The 22472-nt window shown below is 38.7% G+C and overlaps 1 protein-coding gene and 1 long non-coding RNA gene across 2 annotated transcripts; one reads left to right on the top strand and one right to left on the bottom strand.

The window, feature by feature from the left end:
- Window positions 1–273: 273 nt before the first annotated feature.
- LOC121404629 lies at window positions 274–2188 on the bottom strand. Its single transcript, XM_041594432.1, has 2 exons — window positions 575–2188; window positions 274–435 (listed from the first exon to the last, which is right to left on the bottom strand). The coding sequence occupies exons 1-2, from the start codon at window positions 2186–2188 to the stop codon at window positions 424–426; spliced, it is 1626 nt and encodes a 541-aa protein (XP_041450366.1). The 3' UTR covers window positions 274–423.
- Window positions 2189–13480: 11292 nt separating this feature from the next.
- Window positions 13481–14046, top strand: LOC121404633. The gene is made up of 3 exons (XR_005968109.1): window positions 13481–13498; window positions 13562–13625; window positions 13680–14046. It is a non-coding gene; the product is annotated as an uncharacterized LOC121404633 (long non-coding RNA).
- Window positions 14047–22472: the final 8426 nt, after the last annotated feature.

The following is a 22472-nucleotide window of genomic DNA, read 5'->3' as shown; positions in this document are numbered from 1 at the left end:
ACGGCTTCAATCTTCAACGGGGTCGGATACAGCTTTTTATTTTCGATGATATGGCCAAGAAACTGGATTCGTGTTTGCAAGAAATGACACTTTTTAAAATTCAGCTCAATCCCATACTCTTCACACGTTTTGAGAACTTCTTTCAGATTTGTCAATGCTTCTTGCTCGTCTTTGGCTGGAATGATTACGTCGTCAACATATGGAAGTGCTATTCCTTTTCTAGTCAGCTGTCGAAAAATTGCACCAATGTGCCTTTGAATACTCCGGGCGAATTCGACATACCAAACGGCACCTTGCGGAACTGGTACTGGCCGCTTTGCGTCACAAATGAGGTGTACTTCCTACTCTCTTCGGCTACAGGAACATGGAAGAACCCATTCTTCAAGTCAATTGTACTGAATATTACAGCGTCTTGCAAACGATCTAGCTGGTCATCTATTAACGGCAACGGGAAATGATCTTTTACGATGACTTTATTGATACGTCTAAAGTCAATGCATAGACGTGGCGTGCCGTCGCTCTTCTTCACCAATACAACCGGACTCGTGAACTCTGACTCTGACTCCTCAATTACCTTTTTCTGCAGCCACTCGTCGATCTGGTCTTCTATGATGCGTGTTTCATTTATCGCAAATCGTCGTGGCCGCGAAAATATTGGCGTTTCGTCTTTTAGAATTATTTTCATTTCAATATTCGTTGTTTTTGATTTTTCCGGTTTATACGTCGATATAATTTCGCGTACTTTGCTTTGTGTAAACTCGTTTACCGCGTTGCTTATGTTCAGCTGAGAATTGTCTACCGCTACGTCGATTCTCATTATGCACGATTCATCATAAGGATCTTCTTTATTTTCATTTGGCATTTTACTCACTTTCACTCCATTGCGATTAAACGATATTTCTGCGTGCAAACAAAGCTCTTCCCCTATTATCAGTTTTATGTCCATGAACCTTGCAGCAACAACATAAAAGTTTAACACATATTCTTCATTGTCAATATGTATGCTATGGTTCACCTGACCAATCGGCTTGATATTGTCAGCTTTGCTCTCACTTCCGAAACCGACCAAACACACTCTGCAGTCTTTTAATTTTGGCATACGCAGTTCGTCGTATAAATCTTCACGTATAATGTTAAATTTACTGCCAGTGTCAAATAATGCCATACACTTTGCATTTTTAATCGAAACTTCTTTAGACGTTAATTCAGTTTTATTTGAAACTACGCGCATGTTTTGTTTTTCATCGTTTTGTTTCTCACTATTTTCCTTGCAATTTTTAGATATGTGCCCAAACTGATTACATTTGAAGCACTTTCTTCCTTTTTCTTTGTTGGCGCAACTGTTAGACAAATGTCCCTTCTCTCCACAGTTAAAACAAACTACGTCTTTTTTGCCAACCTGTGTATTATTTTGTCCAAACTGCAACTTTTTATCTCTTCCAATTTTATCACTCTTTTTCATTTTCTCGGTAATTTTCTCATAATCATTTAATTTGTTTTTAAAGTCACTCATCATTTTTGCACCATATAAAATTGTTTTATTTAATGCCATCTCGTCAACACCGTCAATCACGTATTGCATAAGTGCGTCGTCTTCCACATTGCCTCTCGAAGCAATATCTCTCATGCGATAAAAAAATTCCAAAACACTCTCTTTGGGTCGTCGTTTACTCTCGTTGAGCTGCATGTGTATTTGTTTGCTACTGATTTTCGACTTGAATTCGTTCAATAGCGCGTTCTTCAACGTTGTCCATGAGTTCAAATGTTTTTCACTCAAAACAAATAGTCGGGCAATGCCCTTTAGCGACTTCTTTGCGAAAATAAGTTTTTGCAAATCTGTCCAACGCATAAACTCTGCCTGTTCCTCGAAATCTTGTATCCATTCTTCGACAGCCATATCATCAGAGCCATCGAACACTCGGATAGACTCTTCTATATCGCGAAAACTTATGGCAAAACGGGGTGCGGCCTGCTCATCGTAGTTCTGCCGTTGCTCGTTGCTTCGTTCTCTATTCCTTTGTCGACTTGTTGTTGGGATCTCTCTTGTGTGCATGTTGTTATAGCTTTCTCGCTCACTCCCGCGTCTCTCAAGCACAGCTTCTGCATCGTTCTCTTGATCTTCGTTTTCGTCTATTCCCTCCTCGTCGTCCTCTTTTATCAGTGTCGTCTTCATTATCGTTGTCCTCATCGTCGTTGTTGTTTTGCAGCAGCTCTCCTTCCATCAGATTCCTAAAGATATGGAGTGCCACATTTTCCGCATTGTGATTTATGTTCAATGTAACACATATTGAAACAAGATCACGGTCCGTTAGCTTTGCTTGTATATATACGCGCTTTGCTGCAAATCTGGCGTCGTCTTCGTCGTATTCGAAACCACTAAAATCGCGCAACCGACTTCGGTTTTTTCGGTCTCCTTCTTGTTCATACACGAATTTGTGCAATGCACCAATGCTTGACTTCGTTGCCCGTCGAAGGCTTTTTGGAATTAAATCGTTTAAGCACGTCATTTTGAAGAAATAAAAAAAAAATTGTCTATTTTATTTTCTCCGCTTTTTTAAATTTCCACGTCGTTTTTTGTTTGTTCTCAAGCTCCGTAACTTGTACCGCCGTCGTCGTACCGTAACTTATAAATTTTTGCTTAATTCCACCACGCGTTCCTTAAAAATTTTCCGCTCAAATCCGGGACGAGCCTCCAAAATGTGGGGGTTTTGGTTTAATATTAAGTTTAATAAATGATAAAGTATAGTATTTGGTACAAGAAATAGAATTTAAGCGTCGTTCATCGTCTGGTCTCTTTCCACAACCCTCTCACGTCGGCAGCTGGATCGACAAACTCCCTCGGCCTCTCTCTTCTCGATCTGCTTTGTGCAGATGTCTTAATTCGCCATCGGTTGTGCTTGCTGTTGTGCTTTGGGAATTCGCTTGGGAGCGAATTCGCTCACGCTCGTTTTGTCTAGGGATTTGCAAACACAACCCACAGTTATGTATGAAATGTAATGTAGTTCGTAAGGTTACGGCATGAAGTCCCGCCACTGTAAATCCAAGCAACATGTAACTACACGCCCGCAGCATAGCCGACAAGCGGTGCGTGGGAATAAAGCACTCGTAAATTGAACTTCGTTTCGCATGGTTTATTTTTTGATCGCCCTTTATCGCCGCCCACAGCTCTGGTCTGTACTGCTAATTCCCGCGTCTCAAGTCTAAGTAAAGGCATCAAACAAACAAACAAAAATAGTTTCGAATTTTCTACACTAACCCTATACAAAAAAGAAACTAGGAGAGCAAAAAGGGCATCTTGGCAAAAATGTTGCTCCGAAATTGAAGACACGACAGAAGCCGCAAGGCTACGCAAGATCCTGTCAAAAACAGCCCCCTCGGTGGGATATCTCAAGAGAATGGATGGTACGTGTACAAACTCTAGTGAGGACTCCCTACATATTCTACTCGATACTCATTTTCCTGGGTGCACGACCATCGAGCCGGCAGACACCCCAAGTGAAGGCCCGGAAACCTCGATGGTGCACATCCTCACAAAACGTAATATTAGCTGGGCAGTAAACAGCTTTAAATCCTTCAAATCGCGTGGCCCGGACCAAGTCATTCCGGCTCAGTTACAAAAAGCCGGGGACATGGCGTCAACTGGCTGAAAAGTATCTTCAGGAAGATACTGACAGTGGGAAAAATCCCCCGCGCTTGGCTCAAGGCTTAAATAGTATTCATCCCCAAAGCAGGGAAACCCTCACACACAACCCCAAAAGACTTCAGACCAATAAGTCTATCGTCCTTTCTTCTCAAAACCTTGTTGTTATCGCATTCAGCGATTTGATCGCAGCTTGGCTATCACTATAGATATTTATATGAGTTGCCGTAGGGGCACGTTACTGAAGGCAGCCCAAAGCTTTCCTGATCGCTATGACTTCCGCTTGGAAGATGATCTGGGAGCCAATGAGAGACCTTTGAGAGACTAGTCGGGCTGCAGCTGAGAACAACCATAAATCCGCAGTGGCTATCAGGCGCATAAAATGCCTACCGAAAAGGAAAATCCACCGTAACGGCACTCCATGAAGTAATCTCGACGGTAGAGAAATCCCTACACATCAAAGAATACTCCTTAATAGCTTTCCTAGATATCGAGGGAGCTTTTAACAACGTCATACCAGGAGCCATCACAGAGGCCCTGACTGACCTGGGAGTGGATCATCACTTGGTGATGCTCATTGATCAATTGCTCACATGCAGGACGGTGACATCATCAATGGGATCGTCCACTCAGTCAAGGTATGTCAACAGAGGCACCCCGCAAGGTGGTGTCCTGTCTCCCCTTCTATGGAACATACCAGTCAACAAGATTCTGTGTGACCTGGAAGGGGAGGGCTGCAAAGTGGTAGCATACGCGGACAACGTTGCCATTATCTTCTCGGAAAAATTCCCTTAAACACTTTGCGATCTAATGACCGCAAAGCTTGCGCGACTGTCAGAATGGACAGAGTCGCGTGGACTGGGAGTTAATCCCTCTAAAACGGAACTTGTGTTGTTTACAACCAAATACAAAATCCCGTCGTTCAACCCCCCAATACTAAACGGATGCAGGCTCTCCTTCAGCGACAGTGCCAGTTACTTAGGGTTGGTAATTGAAAAAAAGCTTAGCTGGAACCTGAGCATCAAAGACAGAGTGAAGAAGGCTACGATAGCCCTCTACACTTGCAAAAAGGCAATTGGCTTGAAATGGGGCATGAACCCAAGCATATTCCAATGGATATACCTAGAAATAGTTAGACCAAAAATACTCTACGGAGTCGCAGTGTGATGGCGTGCCCTATCAAAAAAAGACCATCACTAAACAACTGGGCAAAGTAGAACGAACTGCCGCCCTATGCATCAGTGGAGCCCTACGCACCACACCAAATGATGCGCTAAATGCCATCCTATGCCTCGAGAGCCTAGAGCTTGCAGGCAGGGAGCAGGCAGAACTGGCAGCAATTCGTCTGAGGGACTCCGACCAATGGGTGTCACAGCACACCTGTCACGCATCTATCCTAAACGGGAACGAGATCGTCCCAACAAAAACGGACTTCTGTGTTCCGAGGGAGTACATAGATACTCCTTTTGAAATAATTATCCCCCACAGAGGCAAATGGCTCGAGGGACCACCTGGCACAGATGGAGCCATTCATATCTTTACTGATGGCTCAAAGCTGGACAACAAGGTCGGAGGAGGAATCTACTCCGAACAGCTGAACATAAGACACTCTTTCAGGCTCCCAGATCATCTTCCAAGCGGAAGTCATAGCGATCAGGGAAGCTTTGGGCTGCCTTCAGGAACGTGCCCCTACGGCAACTCATATAAATATCTATAGTGATAGCCAAGCTGCGATCAAATCGCTGAATGCGATAACAACAAGCTCGGCTACCGTGGCAAACTGTCGCAAATCCCTCCATGAGATGGCTTATCAGTCTGTCATCAGCCTAATATGGGTCCCGGGCCACCAGGACATTGAAGGCAACTGTATAGCAGACGAGCTGGCCAGAGCTGGTACAACAATCCCCCTTCTCCATGATAAGGAGGATATTCGTATGCCAATGGACACCGGCAAGCTCAAAATAAAAGAACATTTTCAGCGACTAATAAATGACAGATGGCAAACAGTTACACTATGTCGCATAACTCGGCAAATATGGCCTAACATTACTAGGAAGCGCACCGATGAGCTTTGCAAACTCAGTAGGAGCAGGTGCAGCTCAGTCATACGCTCCCTTACGGGACATTGGCTAATAGGCACCCATGCTAACAGGCTGGGTGCCCCCTATAACGACTTCTGTCGGAGCTGTAGAGATGAGGACGAGGAGGAGACTGTGGAACATGTGTTCTGCTCCTGTCCGGCTCTCAGTAGAAGGAGACTTCAATACTTGGGAGCACCTTTCCTAATTGACATTTCGGACATGTCTACAATCAGGTCCAGACGGATCGCAAGCTTCATAAGGGCATCCGGATGGGACAATGGTTAACATATTGTATTGTATTGTTTGTTTATTGTATTTCCTAGTGCTACAAGCAAGGGGCTTATAATTAGAGCACTAGTCACTAGGTGTCACATTAGTTTGGGATTAAACTTAGATCTAAATTAATCTTTTAATATGACATACTAATAAGTGGTTACATATATTGATTTGTTTTCTTATGCTTATGTTCGTGTTATTTTATTTTAAATTGAATTTGATTTTTAAATCTTAGTCTAGTGTAAGGTGGGCACCTAACTGTGTTTTGAATTGTGAAAGGTTTCGTATTGTTTTCATGTGATGTGGAAGATGATTCCATATGCGAATAACATTCACAAAGAAATGTCTCTCAGAGTTTAGTGTTCTATATCGTATGGTGATAATATTGTTCGTTCTTGCGGAATTGGTAAATCTTAATTTTTCATACAGATATTGGGGTTGTCTGGTGAGGATTATTTTATGTAGGAACGTAAGCATCTTATAGTCAATCCATTTGAAAAGAGTCATGTCGAAAATGTTATAGGAGAATGCAGAGATTCTGTCGCTGCGCCTTAATCTAAATATGTATCTAGCTATATTATTAAAGCAAACGCTCAACTTTTGCCTGTTTTCGTAGCCACAGTTTCCAAATGCCTCAATCCCATAAGTGAGTACAGGTACTAGGTATGCTTTTGCTATCTGCATCCGGATGCTAACTGGTATAAATTACTTGGTAATATTAAGTGCCCTTAAGATCCCATATGTTTTTCCAACTGCTTTGCTCACATGATCATCCCACGACAGAGTACTATTTATTATAAAGCCTAAATTAGTTGTCTTCTCTATGTAGCTAATGGGAGTGTTTGATATTTCTACACGTCTCAATATAGTTTCATTTATTTTTTTTCTTGTTTTTGTATATAATCAAGCATTTTGACTTTGTTGGATTGAGGCATAGACGATTTTTGGTTGCCCACGCACTAATTTTCTCAAGCTCTCTATTGGTAACATTTATGCACTCATCTATTCGATTTAACGGTCGACTAACATATAATTGGACGTCATCGGCGTACATGTGCACTTTACAGTCGGACAATACTATTGGAAAATCATTTATATAAATGGAGAACAATATCGGACCAAGTACTGATCCCTGTGGGACACCACACTTAACATAGGCAAAGGACGACATTTTCCCTTCAGCAACAACAGCCTGGCTCCTATTTAGCAGATAGGATGATAGCAACCGTACTGCAGAGTCAGAGAAGTTGTAGGATTCGCGAAGCTTTGCGATGAGGATGCGATGGTCAACTGAGTCAAAAGCTTTAGTGTAGTCAAGAAGAGTTAGGAATGTTACATTTCCGTCGTCTATTCTTTCACGGATATCCTCTACAATTTTTATCATTTCAGTTGTGCAACTTCTATTTGTTCTGAATCCAGATTGATTGTTGTTTAGTAATGTGTGCTCTGTAAGGAATGAATTTATTTGTTTAGCTACCAAGGTCTCGAACGCTTTTGACAGGGTCGGGAGTATGGATATTGGCCTATATTCTGCAGAGTTTGCTTTTGGGATAGGCATTATTTTAGCCTCCTTCCACTGTTCCGGGAACGTTGATGTGGTAATGGCTGTAATGGCCAGTAGCATTTGATTTAATCTTATGAATGGATTCTAGAACATCACAAGGACTAACACAACAGAAACTAAAGCTAGGAACAGTATAATTATAGGGCGCTGATGTCAAGTTCAGGGTTGGTGTTGGGTCCGGTACAACTAATTGCAAACATTTTTTGTTAACTTCATTTACGTCCATGTCAACTAGTGAGTTTCTTGTTTTTCTGCCAATTCCTATACTTTTAATCACTTGCCATTTCTGCTTGCTACACAGAGCGTTGTTAAACTTTGACGAGTAGAAGGTGGTCTTAGCAGAGTATATTAGTTTAGTTACGTTTGATCTTAATGATTTGTACATATTAAAGTGGCTTTCAGTCTTATATCTTTTAAATTTTTTAAAAGCCTCATTTCGTTTGATGATACCCAGCTTTATCTCCGGGTTGAACCATGAGTTATCTGTTCGTTTGACTGTCTTTCTCTTAATAGGTACATGTTCACAGTAAAGATAGTCAATGTTTGATTGAAGTTGGGCAAGCTGAGAATTTACAGACAACATATAATGTATTGACGTCCAGTCAAGGATGCTAATGTCAGTGTGTAGTTTTTCAAGGTCAATGTTCTTGAAGTCTCTGTAAAAGGTGTCATAATTATCGTAGTCAGGATTAAAATCGTAGGTCAAGAAAATAAGGTCATGTTTTGAATACCCTGGTGCTGTGAGTTGGTCATATAGTAGAATTTTGTCAGTACTGTCGACAAAGAATAGGTCTAGTAGTGTGTTTCTTGTTTTTGTAAAGTGTGTGGGGAGCTGGTGGTTCACTATATTTAAGTCAAGGCTCAACATGCTATCTGCTAATGAGGATTCTCTAAGAATATCACAATTAAAGTCACCTTCTAGGATTACGTCTGTATAAGTCAAGGAAATGTCAGTAATAAGTGATGTCAGGTCTGAGTAGTCAATGTTTCGATTTGGTCGATATATGCAACCAAGAAGCATCTTTCTTCTATTGATGGTGATCGTTAGAAATAAGTATTCTATGGCACTATCTGGTCCTTGCTTACAGAGGATTTTTGCGGATATCTTGTTATTTATGTAAATTGCAACGCCCCCGGCATGCCCTACACGATCAGAACGAAATACATTGTATCCTCTACATTCAATTAACGAGTCACTTAAGTCGGGGACAAACCAAGTCTCGGACACACATATAACATCCACACCAGAGTCGATAAACATATGTCTGAATTCGTCAATTTTTTTTGTCAGGCTTTGTGCATTGATATGGCAGATTTGCAGACCCGATTTTTGCTTCACCAGAATTCTGAGGACCTGAGATGTATTCACATTTGTTAGTTCTAATGAACCGTCCATATCAAGTGTGTTTTAACACAACGAAAAATTTCATTACAGTAAGTACAGTTAAGGGCCCACTTAAAAATAAAATACAGGAAGGTGGTTAGATGGGTAATACTTATAGCTAACATGAAAAATTTGCCTATGGTTATATTATTGACGAAACGAGCTATTCTCGTCTCCAGCTGCAGGGCTCTCAGTAGCAGCTTGCATCTCCCTCAGATCCTCAATTTTGAGAACTTCCCAGATCTCACTTTCTTGGATCACTTTGACGTGAACCATACCCCTGCGCGTAAACACGGATTGCAGCTTCCGATGCTTCTTCATTTTCAGAGCTTCTCTAAAAATCTGGTAGTTTTCCCTGGTAAGCTGCTCGTTGACATATACTGGGGCTGGTGAGTTTAGGCCGAGTAACTGCAGAGTTAGGGGCTGCTTGGTTTCCCGCCTGTACATACCGATGTTGCGCAGTAATGCCGCTTTGTCGCGCACCCGTTCCAGCTTGACAATGATGATTTTGTTCGGCCTCATACGATAGATGTCCCTAATAGCAGGCGCAGGCGTGTGATTTAGGCTGAGGCACAAGTTGTTGAAGATATGTTTCAGCTTTTCACCTTCGACGTACGGAACTCCATGGATCCTCAGGTCGCATGCGACATTGGCCTTAGCCTGTGCATCTAGTTTTAACAAAAGCTGGGCTTCCAGATCCTCTAGGTGGTCGGGTCTCTAACGATCCCGACAACTGCCACAACCTAACCTAACCTAACTTAGCCTTGTCATCAAGCAGCCAAATCAAAATTCAAGACGCACCTCTGCCAATGTAAACGCCTTTTCTGCTTCATTGCGTCTATTCCGATATCGATAGCAGACGCGCCCAGTGTAAAAAGGCTATTATTTGCGAAGAAAAGCTTGCACATAATAAGAAATCGAACATAGAGAGACATTTCGTTACACACTATTCCCAATTCGCTGCTAAATATCCAACCGGTGACTCAGGAAAAAAAGCTGTTGAGAACTGCATAAAACAAAAACAACAGTCAAAATCTATGTTAAGTAAGTGGACGCAATCTTCAAATATTTTTAAATCTGGCCTGCTTTAAAATATCCCTACAAATTGCAAAAAGAGGGAAACCATTCACAGACGGGGAGTACATCAAAGATTGCTTTGAATGTGGAGGCGAAGAATTGTTTTGTGATTTCCAAAATAAAACGGAAGAAGAAAATCAAAGATTTGCCATTATCTGCAAAAACCATACAGGATTGAACTGCTAAAATGTCTTCAAATGTAACCCATATGCAAGTGGAAGATATCCAATTAGCTTCTGCTTTATCACTTGCTGTGGATGAGTCTTGCGACATAAAACACGCTGCACAAGTTACCCTTTTCGTCAGGTATATGTCATCACATGGTCCAAAAGAATAAATGCTGGGATTTCTGCCGCTCTCAGGACAAACTCGTGGAGAGGATATAACAAATGTTGTTCAGAAATGCTTGGCAAGCTATAAAGTCGATATATATAAAATCGTTTCTATAGCAACTGATGGAGCCAGAAGTACGACAGGAATACATAAAGGGGTAATAACGATTCTTCGCAAAAAAAAATTTTAGCGTTCCACTGCATAATTCATCAGCAGGTTCTGTATGCTCAAACATTTCCATCCGAAATAGTTAAGGTCATCAACTTGGTAATTAAGATCATTAACAGCATTTTGGCAAAAGCTCTCTACCATCGCCAGTTTCAGGAATTCTGATTTACCTCTGCACAATAAAGTGCTATGGCATTCCAGGGGTAACATATTGAAATGTTTTGCGTCTTCCTTGAGTGAAATAAAAACATTATTGAATCAAAAAGGCATTGTTCATCCCGAATTAACAGAAGACAAATGGCTGCAAAAATTGAACTTCATGGTAGATATCACAAAGATTTTTAAATAACTTCAATGTACAACTATAAGGGAAGGGAAACCCAGCGTACACATTGCTTGAGGAATTGGCTTGTTTCGAAAATATTTTACTTCTTTTTGTCGAAGACATCAAGCGCGGCAAACTACTTCATTTCGAAAATCTGAAATAATATCGCGATCAAAACAATGCTAATATTGACACAAATGACTTCATCCTGGTTCTAAGAAAAATGAAGAATGAATTTGCTAGCAGATTTGAGCAATTCAAAAGAAGTGCTAGTACACTGTCTTTTGTAGTAAATCCTCTTAAAACCAATACAAATGAATTAAACATTGAGCCATTTGAAATTGATGCTGGTTCGCTTCAAATGCAATTGCTGGAATTGAAAACCAAACACTTGTGGAGTGTGACTTTTGACTATGAAGATCAAAAAGATGTCCGTCCAAGGCAGACGGAATACAAATCAAAAACGGAGACGAGAGAACGCAGCTTCATTGCGACTCATACATACATATTTACCTATGCTGGATAATGCATAACAGAAAGGAAAATAGAGAAGACACAGTGCGTTGTTTAAGTTTACATATTTAACAGAATCAAATTAATTCAATTTTATGCGAAAAAAATCAGATCGGCAAAATATTGTTTTTAAAATTAGCAGATATAAGTTCTATTATAGAAGTTTTATCCCATTTTGAAAATGCGTCCAAAGTCCTAGAGGAGAAAATTATCCCACCCTTCATTTTGCAATTCCCCACACTCATGCGCTGAAAAAGCTTGCTCCAGTCATATCTCTAATAAAGTGGGAGAAAAATTAATGAAATCTTTCAATGCTGTTTATATCCACATATGCATAGTTTTCATACACTCGCTAATTTTTTATTTCCCCCAGCAAATCAGTTTCCGTCATTTTCGGAAGAAGAAAAAAAATCTACTTTAGCGAATTGCCAAATGGTGCTGAAGAATTTAATTGGGAATGTTAAACTAATTCAACAGAATCTCAAAGATAGCATATTTTTTAAACATGTCGCAGCAATAGCAATAGAGAGTTACAGTGCTATTTGAATTCAATGACATTTCTTACACACAAATTTTGTGTGTTTGGACTGGTGGAAAGCCAACCAAATGTCTAATCCTACATTATTTAAACTAGCATACAACATTTTTTCTGTACCTGCTAGTAGCGCCGCCTCAGAGAGGGTTTTTTCTAAAGCCAGGAGTTTGCTTTGTGAGAAAAGAAGCGCTATAGGAAACAATCCAAACATGGTAAATCAAATCATGGTCCTCAATGATAATTTGAACCCATTTTCCAATTCCAATCTAATTTCTAATTGTAACTGACATACATATATGAAAAATGTTCCTTTTGTTTTTAAATTTATTAAATAAATGAAAACTTATGATGAATTTGTTGTACTAATGAATTTGTAAATTGTATTTTAATGCGCCTGTAATTGTTGTTTCCTTACTCAAAGGCAAGAGCTTACGCGTAAGTATGCGTAGCACCAAAGACTACACAATACACCAACAAAATATGAAGTCTGACGACGGGAATAGGTCCAGGGCCGGATTAGCATTTGCCTATGGCCCCAATTCAAGGGCTAACATAAAAATTTGTTGAAAAAGCCTAGTACTCAGATCGAAAAAAACACCTCGCGAACAGAATCAGGGTTGATATTCTTATGAAGCCGATAAGAAATTTTTGACGGCAAAAACTGTTTTCTAGGCTCTGTACGGAAGGCAGTACTCAGATCAACAAACAAAAAGGTCGGTATATACTAGAAAAGTATCCGAAGTATTTACTTGCATTGCGGGTATGTTTCGACCCACCTCGAAAATGATATCAATTTAATATATTTTTCCAGCAAACACGAAGCAAACATTGCAATAAGAGTACAAAAAACCAAATGAAATATTTTAATACTGAAGACAAATAGAATCTAATTAATGCAGTATTTTATGAACTAGTTCTCATTCATGGAAAATGGATTATTTATTATTTTTCTTAATTTTCATAAATATAAAACAAATATTGTTTTCAAAACATTTTTTCTTCACGGTATCTAGCACGGGAGGCGTCGCCATCTGCTGCTGCTGATAGTCAGACACATTCCCTTGCCAATAAAAATGGGGGAGTCAAGACATGATGCAATTATATAAGGTGGTCTCGTCGGCAAAAGTAGTCCCTTTACAATGTTTACAATAAGTGGGAGTGAAAGGGCTCAGCGCAGTAAGTGTGAGTGAAACAAGCGTGTTGATTAACGAGTTGTAAATCAAACGAGCTGATTTTTTTATATAATATAATTTTTAATAATTTTGAATTTGAAATTAAACGTTGTTTTTGTTTTTGGATAGATATTCTTTTGTTAAGGCTCTTAATTCTAAAATAAATTCGAATCTTAAAATACAGAGTTTTTATATCTAAATTAATTTTAACTGTTTCGGAAGCCATTAACAATTTTTGTTGAACATTTTTTGTAATGATAAACTGTTCTTTGCACAAGCTTGCGGCAAAACTGCAATACGTAATTTTTTTTGTGCACGACAAACATCGATATAATCGATTCTTTGGTTTTGGTGTAAACATCGATTCTTTTTTTGGAAATTCCATCTCCAATTTACCACAATTTAATGCGAACTTGAGTACAGCAAAAGGGTAAGAATAAAATGTAACTTTAAAAGAATATTTATACAATATTTTTGCATTTTATTTGTGTAGAATCCGAGTGTGCTGGTAATCCGGTAGGAAGGGAGTAGAATGGATATGTTTTTGCAGTTGAAAGGTAAATATTAACAAAATGCAGTGATGCGCACGTGTTTTCACATTTTTTTATTAGGAAAAAGAACTCATGGCGAAAAAAATGAGTCCGATTCGGAAGAGAATGACGAGCCATGGAGGAAAGACAAATGTGGTAGGTCAACCGTATGGAACTACTTTAAGCGCTTGCAAGATGGAAACGAAAAATGTAAACAATGCGCTGGAATATATAAATCATGTGGGAATCCGACAAATTTATTCAACCACTTAAAACGTGCGCACCCAACATTGATGGACAAACCAAAGGCAGCTAAGACTTTGGATGCTTACTACAATGCTCAAGCTGGAATACTCATATCAGATAGACGAGCCTCCTTAAAGGCTAACAACGTAAACAAATTGTTATTTGCGGGCAGGAATCAGTGGTTTCTGGAGCAATAAAAGAAAACAATGGATCTAAAAAAAACGAGAAGGAACGTGTAAGTCGCTTCTACGCAACTCTTATACCCGTACTACGTCAGTATATACATTTTTGAGCTTATGATTTTTAAGAATTTTAGAAAAAAAAAAAATTTTACATTTTACATTTTTTTGCCACATATGATATCTACATCTACATCTACAATGTCTATTCTACATCTAACATGTAGTTTGTACAAGTACCATTTAGATTCTACATCTCCTCCGCTAGGGGTTGCTCGCGCACTGAACGCGGCAGAATGTGCGAGCGAGAAGGAAAATGAGATGCGTTGTCGTTGGCGGGAGGGGAGGGAAGCAACTGAAAATTAATTTCTTCATTCTGGCTATAATTATGATCCGATCTGATTCAGATTCGGCAATCTGGTGTATGGGCATTTTCTACGATACTGCGTTTTTAGTTTTATCGTATCTTTAAAACTGTGCCTGCCACAGATTTTCTCCTTTTGTGGGGCGATTTTGAATATTGTAGCAGTGTGATATCACATGAGTCTGGAAACCAAATTTGGTTTCGCTAGCTCTTATAGTCTCTGAGATCCAGGCGCTCATCAAGACGGACAGACGGACAGACGGACGGACAGACGGACATGGCTATATCAACTCGGCTATTGATGCTGATCAAGAATATATATACTTTATGGGGTCGGAAACGTTTCCTTCTCTGCGTTGCACACATCCACTTTTACCACAAATCTAAGATACCCCTTAACTCTTTTTTGAGTACGGGTATAAAAATGTGTTTATATTCGATTTAATCGATTAAATCGATGTTTTTGTCTAAAAGATCGAAAAGAATCGATTCTGCGAAAATCGATTTTTTCCCAGCTCTAACGCACTGAACGTTAAGGGACTAAAAACCGAACGATTCGGCAGCCGACGAGACCACCTTATGTAATTGCATCATGGTCTAGGATATGCCTGGGGAAGAGCGGCTCCAGCCGAAAAAGTGCATTTTATTTACTTTCTACAAAACCAAGCAGCGGTCTGAGCAGTGTAACCGTCGGAATGCAGTGCACACCTCTGGTTGCACCACTGGCCGCTCGAAAAATATATGACATTTGTTTGCTGGCAAACAGTTTTTGGATCTGAGTACTAGGCTAAAATCAAAAATCCAAATAATGAATAAAGGAGATGGCGTTAACCCATGTCAGACGTGGAGGCCAAATAAATCTTTCAACTAATCACGGTTAAAAGTAGCTTAATATCAAAAAATATAATCAAACAAACATAAAATTTATATGTTTTTATTTCATATGAAAAAAGAAGGGAGCTGGCGTGAAAAAAGTAGGGTCCCAGATTGATGGTTGCCCAGGGCCGGTTGAGGGCTGATCCGGTACTGAATAGGTCGAGTTTGGTGTTAAAGTTGTTATTTGTTTGTATTGTGTGTATTTACAGTGGGGACTGAGCCGAATAGGGTGGAAAAATTAAAAAATTTTTATGAACGCTTTGAATAAAACAAATGTACACATATAGTAGAAAATGTTCCAGAGCTATAGCGAATCTAATTTTCAAGATAATTTTAGAGATATGAGATATGAGCACTCAAAGTTGATAACGAAATGTAAAAAAATGTAAAAAAAACTGTGCGCATCTGCTGAGCGGTCTTGATCTCGCGGTCAGAGACGAAGCATAGCCGAAAAGAGAATTGAAACCCCGCGCGCTCCCTTTTTCCGTGGGGCTTACCGGTAAGCCTCGCCATAGAACAGCTTTTTGGTCGCTCATGCAGCATCTATTGTATAGTCTTTGGTAGCACCACTAAGCAAACAACACATAAAGGCGTCAAATCGACGAAAAACTGCCTGCATACCATTTTTGGACGATTGGCTCCCAGGCCTTCGTTTATTATTTATTTATTTATTTTATTAAATTAAAAAAATCGTCTTGGGGGTCTTGAGCTTTAAGTTATTATTAATACTTTTAAAGATTTTATTGAACAAAAATTGCTCTGAATTTTCGCAGTGCACAATGTTGTCCTTTAAAAGTTCGCCGCAGGTGTCGCAATGAAACTTTTGTTGCGACTTATACAACACAAAACCTGTAAAATAACGCAATGCGTTTTCTTTACTTGCACTAATAATATTAGTGGAAGAAAAATCCATAGTCTCCGTTATATGAGGGCTATGTTAATTATTGCATTTTTCTAAGGCAACCTCTTGGCAAGGTAACTGTTCTTTGGTCTCCGAGAATTCGACTTGAATTTCTCGCTTTGCCTCATAAATCACATTTATAAGCATGTTGTCATCATCCGGTTCACAGTTTTCACTTGTACTTTTTGAGGTAATGATTTTCATTGACAACATTTTTGAAATGATTGCGTTGAATTCGAAGAGCATTGGAGTATTGTTGGTAACCCCTCTACTTCTTATTAGATAGAAAAGGTTCTCCAATGCATCTTGATTCAGTCGAGACAAAATCAAGAAGTAAACATCTGTATTTTCATTCCATACGTCGTGTGCAAGCAATAGTATTGAATTTATAGAGAGAATAAGTCCATCAATACAATATACATTGCTGGGATAACGACACTTCTCAAAATACTCTTTCATTTCCATAATGTATTTTTCCACATTGTTATTTTTTTGTAGAGCTGACTTCATTGGGTGTTTGCCACTTAGATTATTGCTGTTTAAGCAATCAAACATTTTATTTACTCTTTCGAAGAAAATAGCAGTTGAATATGCTACATCCCTGCAATCATCTAAATTGCCACTTTCAATTAATGTTTTGATTGCAGAGGATACCGTGTGGCTAAATACTTGTGTAGCATATTTCACTTTCATCTTTTCAAATGAATTGGGGTCTATGTGGTTACGTGCTAATTTTGGACATAATCTAGTAGAAGAGTTATTAGTATCTATTTCAAACAATTTTTCAACTACTTTCCATGATACTGGTCCATCAGGTGTTTCGATACAATTTTTCATTAATATATTTCGTGATGATTTTATAATATGTGGGACATCATAGATGGCAAAAATTTGATGATCATCGACTTTAAAATATGGGTTTTCCAGGCTCACCCAAAATTTTTTAAAGGCTCCGCGGTTATTTGAGCCTTGGTCACATACAATTGCTCTAATATTAAGCCCCAATTTATAAGCAGCTTTGATATTATTTTCGATTTTTTTCCTTTAACTTCAGAGAAGTCAGCCCAGTAGATGTTGCAAAGTAACTTAAAACATATTTCCAACTCACATAGAGCCCCCTTACCATGAATACAGAAATTTGCTTGCACAGTTGAGATGTTTTTTCCACACCATCATCCACAAACCCTTCCACTTCATCTCGGTGTGAATTATAATGCAGGCCCTTTCTAATTGAGATTTCAACGAAAATTAAAGCAGCATGCTTACTTTTTACATCCATTTTTTAAAATATTGTAAGCAACGTGTTTGATAGGTTCTCATTTAGGCCTGGTATCAAACATTTCACAGGAGCCCATCTACCCAAAGATGATTTAGACTGAAAATTTAACTCCAAATCATTTCGCATAGCTTGGAAGAATAAAAATGTATGCTTTGAGCAATAATTTTTTTCATCCTCTTGCCAGGAAGTTTTATTTTTAAGAAGCATTTTGCAAACCGAATTTGAATTTTATTCTTGTCTATCATTGTAAATATATTTTCCCGTTTACGTGACTCTTTCGAATATCGGAGCTTCTTGTATTTTTCGATCCTTAACGATGTTTGCAGCTTATGTACCTTCTTCCTATACAATTGAACTCTCTTTTTTTCTTTATTAAGTTCTTGAGACATTTCCAATACTTATTTTTGTAATATAATTCATTTTGCTCCTTCTTTAAGCAGTTCAAAATTCCGCATTTTGGGTAGGCTCATCAGATACAATCATTTTATTATCAACGGGTTCGATGGCAACGGAAGGTAGACTTTCCATGTCTACGTCAAATTCCAAATTATTTTTTACTATAAAAGTTTCTTTTTTTAAATCAGAATATGATTCGATTTCGTCGCTATTATCCGCAAATCTAAACACATTGGTTTCGGTAGCTTATTGAAATTCGGGGCCTGAAACAATCTCAGAGTTGGTACAGCCAAAATACTTATTTTCAAAATGTTGATAGCATATATGCGCTTTATTTAAATTTACATCCGGACCTAGATTACAATTTGCAACCCACAGACGACGAACATTTTCGTTTTTGGGGAAATTTGAAAAGGCGTATAGGAAAATGCTCGGCGCCATTCCTGTACCCTTGCAAGCACGAATCTATAACACACCTGGAGCCAGCTTGTCTATGGCCCTTAGTTGGTACTTCCATAATATTTATTTGTATTGTATAATATAGTAAGCAAAAATAGTATAGTAATAATAATAAGAACAATATAAATATGTATGTAAATCGCAATATCGAAATAGGCTGTTCGAAATTGACTAACAGCAACGCAATCCAACTCGCAACTCGAAATGACAAAAAAGATTTTCGTTGCTAGGCGTCAGAGTCAGAGGACACAAATACAGGCATAGTTACACACGCACACGGTTATATATATAATAAATGTCGAATATTCGACACAGCTGCAAAGGAGCTCTCTCTCGGCTCAAGCCGGAGAGAGCCGAGTGCCCTGCCGAAGCTATCGGCTCCCGATCCGAAGGCCTGGGAGCCAATCGTCCAAAAATTGTATGCAGGCAGTTTTTAGTCGATTTGACGCCTCTATGTGTTGTTTGCTTAGTGGTTGTAGTCAGGGCAAGCAAGTACTGGAGCGGTGGTTAGTAGTCTATGTCCATGCTGGGCAACCATCAATCTGGGGCCCTCCATTTTTTCACGCCAGTTCCTTCTTTTTTAATTTGAAACAAAAACTTATAAATTTAATGTTTGTTTGATTAATTTGTATGTTTATCAGTGGATATTATATTTTTATACCCGTACTCAAAAAAGAGTTAAGGGGTATATTAGATTTGTGGTAAAAGTGGATGTGTGTAACGCAGAGAAGGAAACGTTTCCGACCCCATAAAGTATATATATTCTTGATCAGCATCAATAGCCGAGTCGATATAGCCATGTCCGTCTGTCCGTCCATATGTCCGTCTGTTCGTCCGTCCGTCTTGATGAGCGCCTGGATCTCAGAGACTATAAAAGCTAGAGCAACCGAATTTTGTTTCCAGACTCATGTGATATCACACTGCTACAAGTGTATTTCAAAATTTCGCCCCGCCCCCTTCCGCCCCCACAAAAGACGAAAATCTGTGGCAGCCACAATTTTAAAGATACGATAAAACTAAAAGCGCAGTATCGTAGAGAATGACCATATCTATCAGATTGCCGAATCTGAATCAGATCGGATCATAATTATAGCCAGAATGAAGAAATTAATTTTGAGTTGCTTCCCCTGCCCCCTTCCGCAAACGACAACGCAACTCATTTTCCTTCTCGCTCGCACACTCTGCCGCGGAGGAGATGTAGAATCTAAATGGAACATGTACAATCTACATGTTAGATGTAGAATATACATTGTATATGTAAATGTAGATAGCAGATGTAGCAAAAAAAATGTAAAATGTAAAATTTTTTTTTTTTCTAAAATTCTAAGAAATCATAAGCTCAAAAATGTATATACTGACTGAGTACGGGTATAAGTAGAGTCGCGTCCCCAGAAGCGACCTACACGTTCCTCCCCGTTTTTCATTATTTGGAGTTTGGTTTTTTCAAAAAATTTTTCTGTTAGCCCTAGGGCCCTAGGCAAATGCTAATCTGGCCCTGGACCTATTCTAGGGCCTGGGGGTGCTGGGACAGAAAACTCAGCTGCGACACGTTCGGTGTATGAACTGGCACATCTACAGTGGGGAGCAAAAGTGAGTACATACTCATAACCAGTGACTTTCGCCTCCCATAACAGCTAAACGAACAAAGCAAAGCAAACCAAATATTTTTCATATAGCAATTCATTTATTCTTAGAAAGTAGGTAATAACAACAGAAACAGATGGGAAGCTTTCATAGAGAGAAAAATAGAAAACCAAAACAACTCGCATGTGCTCAGTTTTAACCTTTTTACAAACATCTAAGAAAATAAATTAAACTTAATATTTATAATAGACCCTTTATAAGAAATGACATTATTAATACGCTTTGGCATATTCTCTACCAAGTTATCAATAATGTCTTTCGGAATACGATTCCATTCCATCTGTAGGGCGTACTGCCCTAGCCGTCGTTTCACGATTGACCATAGGTTTTCAATCGGATCGAGGTCGGGACTTTGAGCTGGCCCCTCCATCAACTTAAAACTTTAATTCCCTAGCCATTCCCGAACAATTTTCGCTCTTTGCTTGCGAATCCATCAGTGTAGAGGGCTTAATCCGTATTTCAAATTATTTAAAATGGGCCAAAACTTTTCACATTGGAAGTGCTTGTTATTATAAATCTGAAGGCATTGCCCCACATATGGGATAGGCGTTTGTTGACTTAGGCACAAATTCATGGCGTTATGCACTTTGCCATCGATTGCTGAAAGTTGTAAATTGAAGTTTATATAAAAAAATGTTTCGTCCTCCATAATCATTTTGCAGGGTTGCAAGTGTTTATCTGTTATTTTAAGTCCGAATTTTCCTTTAATATGCACTCCTTGGTCTCTTTCATAAATGCTTGTCTTAGGGGCCGACAAAATCTAGTTGATTGAAGTGTTCGGTTGTTCCACAAAACGTTTCCGGATGGATCTACTTGCCTTAATGGTGTCACAGTTGTGGCAAAAATGCTGGAATCCATATCATAAGCTTGAACTCCAGAATAACCTTGGTTGTAATTGGATTGTCTAGAGCTACCATCAAAACCATAGCTTAAAGTCAAATCCGCAGTCAAAAACGACATGCGCTGTTCTTGCATTACATTTAAAATTACTTCATCTTGTAATATTACAATTCGACCAGCAGTGTGGGCTAGTAGACTTTGAAGCGGGACCTTTGCTTTTGTCTCAGATATTAAAATGCAGTCTTTCTTTTGGTCCACAATTTTGTTGTAAGAAGGGTACATGTCGCAATTTTTGTCACTTTGATTGATCCCTTATTGCGCAATACTGATCTTTGGTGTGATCTTTGTCGAGAAGCAGGGCTAACGCCTCGTTGGGTGAGATAAATGTTGGCTTTCCGACTGGGTCCTGTACAGCCTTTCGAATCGAAGTTTTAGTACAAATGCAAGGTCGGTTTTTCCTCGTTTTTGCCGCTTAAATCAATAAATTGATGTTTCCTCCTTCCGATAGTACAAGATCTGCAGCCTGCTTTCTTTGTGATCTACGAAATTTCTTGGAATATGGTAGTACAGGACGGCCTACTGACTCTAAGCCTTTTGGAACGGTTACACTTGTCTGCATTTGACCTGCATATCTTCCATTTTGTTGCCAAACGATAACAAAAACTCATACTGGTATCTCTAAAGAGTTTTTTAATTTCATCTGAAATGTCGCCATTAATTCTCGCTTTTAAATAATTTAGTACCGCAATTTCCTTGGCTGTTTTACACTTCTCTGCTGTCTGGTCAGCAAACAACTCTGCATTGCTATATTTGAGGTTAAAATCTACTGCAAATTAAAAGAAAAGTGGTCAAATGTGGTATTTCTTACTATATACATTTCAACAAGAATTTATTAATGTACGATACACAATAAGTTTCAGGGTGGGAACTAGGTGGGACTCACTAAATATACCTTTTCAAAAATTAGTTTATATTAATAACACTTGTCAACACGACAATTAGGCTGTGGCCCAAAATGACTTTTTCTTATAGATTTTGGGGTTTAAAAATGTTTAAAGAATTAAATTATGGCAGAATTTTTTTTGAAGAATTTTTTAATTTTGGTATTTTTTGTAAAGCATTTTTCAGAGGTAGCGCATCTTTTTTTCACGTAACTCTAGTATCTTACTTTGCTAAAAAGATAATTAAAACAGCTACAAGGTAAGCCCAAACACTTTGTGATTTAAGCTTACCGTCTGGGAAATATAAAGCATTGAAATGCAAAAATGATGATTTTTGTGTGGTTTTTTCTACAGAATTTTGACTTTAAAAACTCAGAAAAGTCACTTTGGAGCTAAAATTCGTTAAAAAAACCTAAAAAATGAAAAAAATGAACAAAAGATACCTTTGGCCCCAACTGCCAATTGGGAATTTAGATCGCAATCAGGTACCAAATTTACAAACCTTTTTTGTTTGCTTTGTTCACTAAAGTATAATTACACTACTAAACAAAATTGAACTTTTTCTTTCGGCTGTCGACCAAATCGACTTTTTCTGATAAATTTCGGGATTTAAACAATTTTGTAGTACTTTATTTTTTGTATGGTTTACGTTTTTTTAACAAATTTATAAAATCTGGAATTTTTTTTATATTTTTTTTTTTCAGAGGTAGTGCTTCTACTTTTCACATAACTTAAGTATCTTATATATA

This window comes from Drosophila obscura, unplaced genomic scaffold (assembly GCF_018151105.1).
Source record: "Drosophila obscura isolate BZ-5 IFL unplaced genomic scaffold, ASM1815110v1 contig_27, whole genome shotgun sequence".
NCBI classification, from domain to species: domain Eukaryota; kingdom Metazoa; phylum Arthropoda; class Insecta; order Diptera; family Drosophilidae; genus Drosophila; species Drosophila obscura.
This window is presented reverse-complemented; position numbering and strand designations above follow the sequence as displayed.

Bases quoted from the DNA above. Each gene is read 5' to 3' on its own strand.
- LOC121404629 (XM_041594432.1), bottom strand. From the start codon at position 2,188: ATGAGGACAACGATAATGAAGACGACACTGATAAAAGAGGACGACGAG.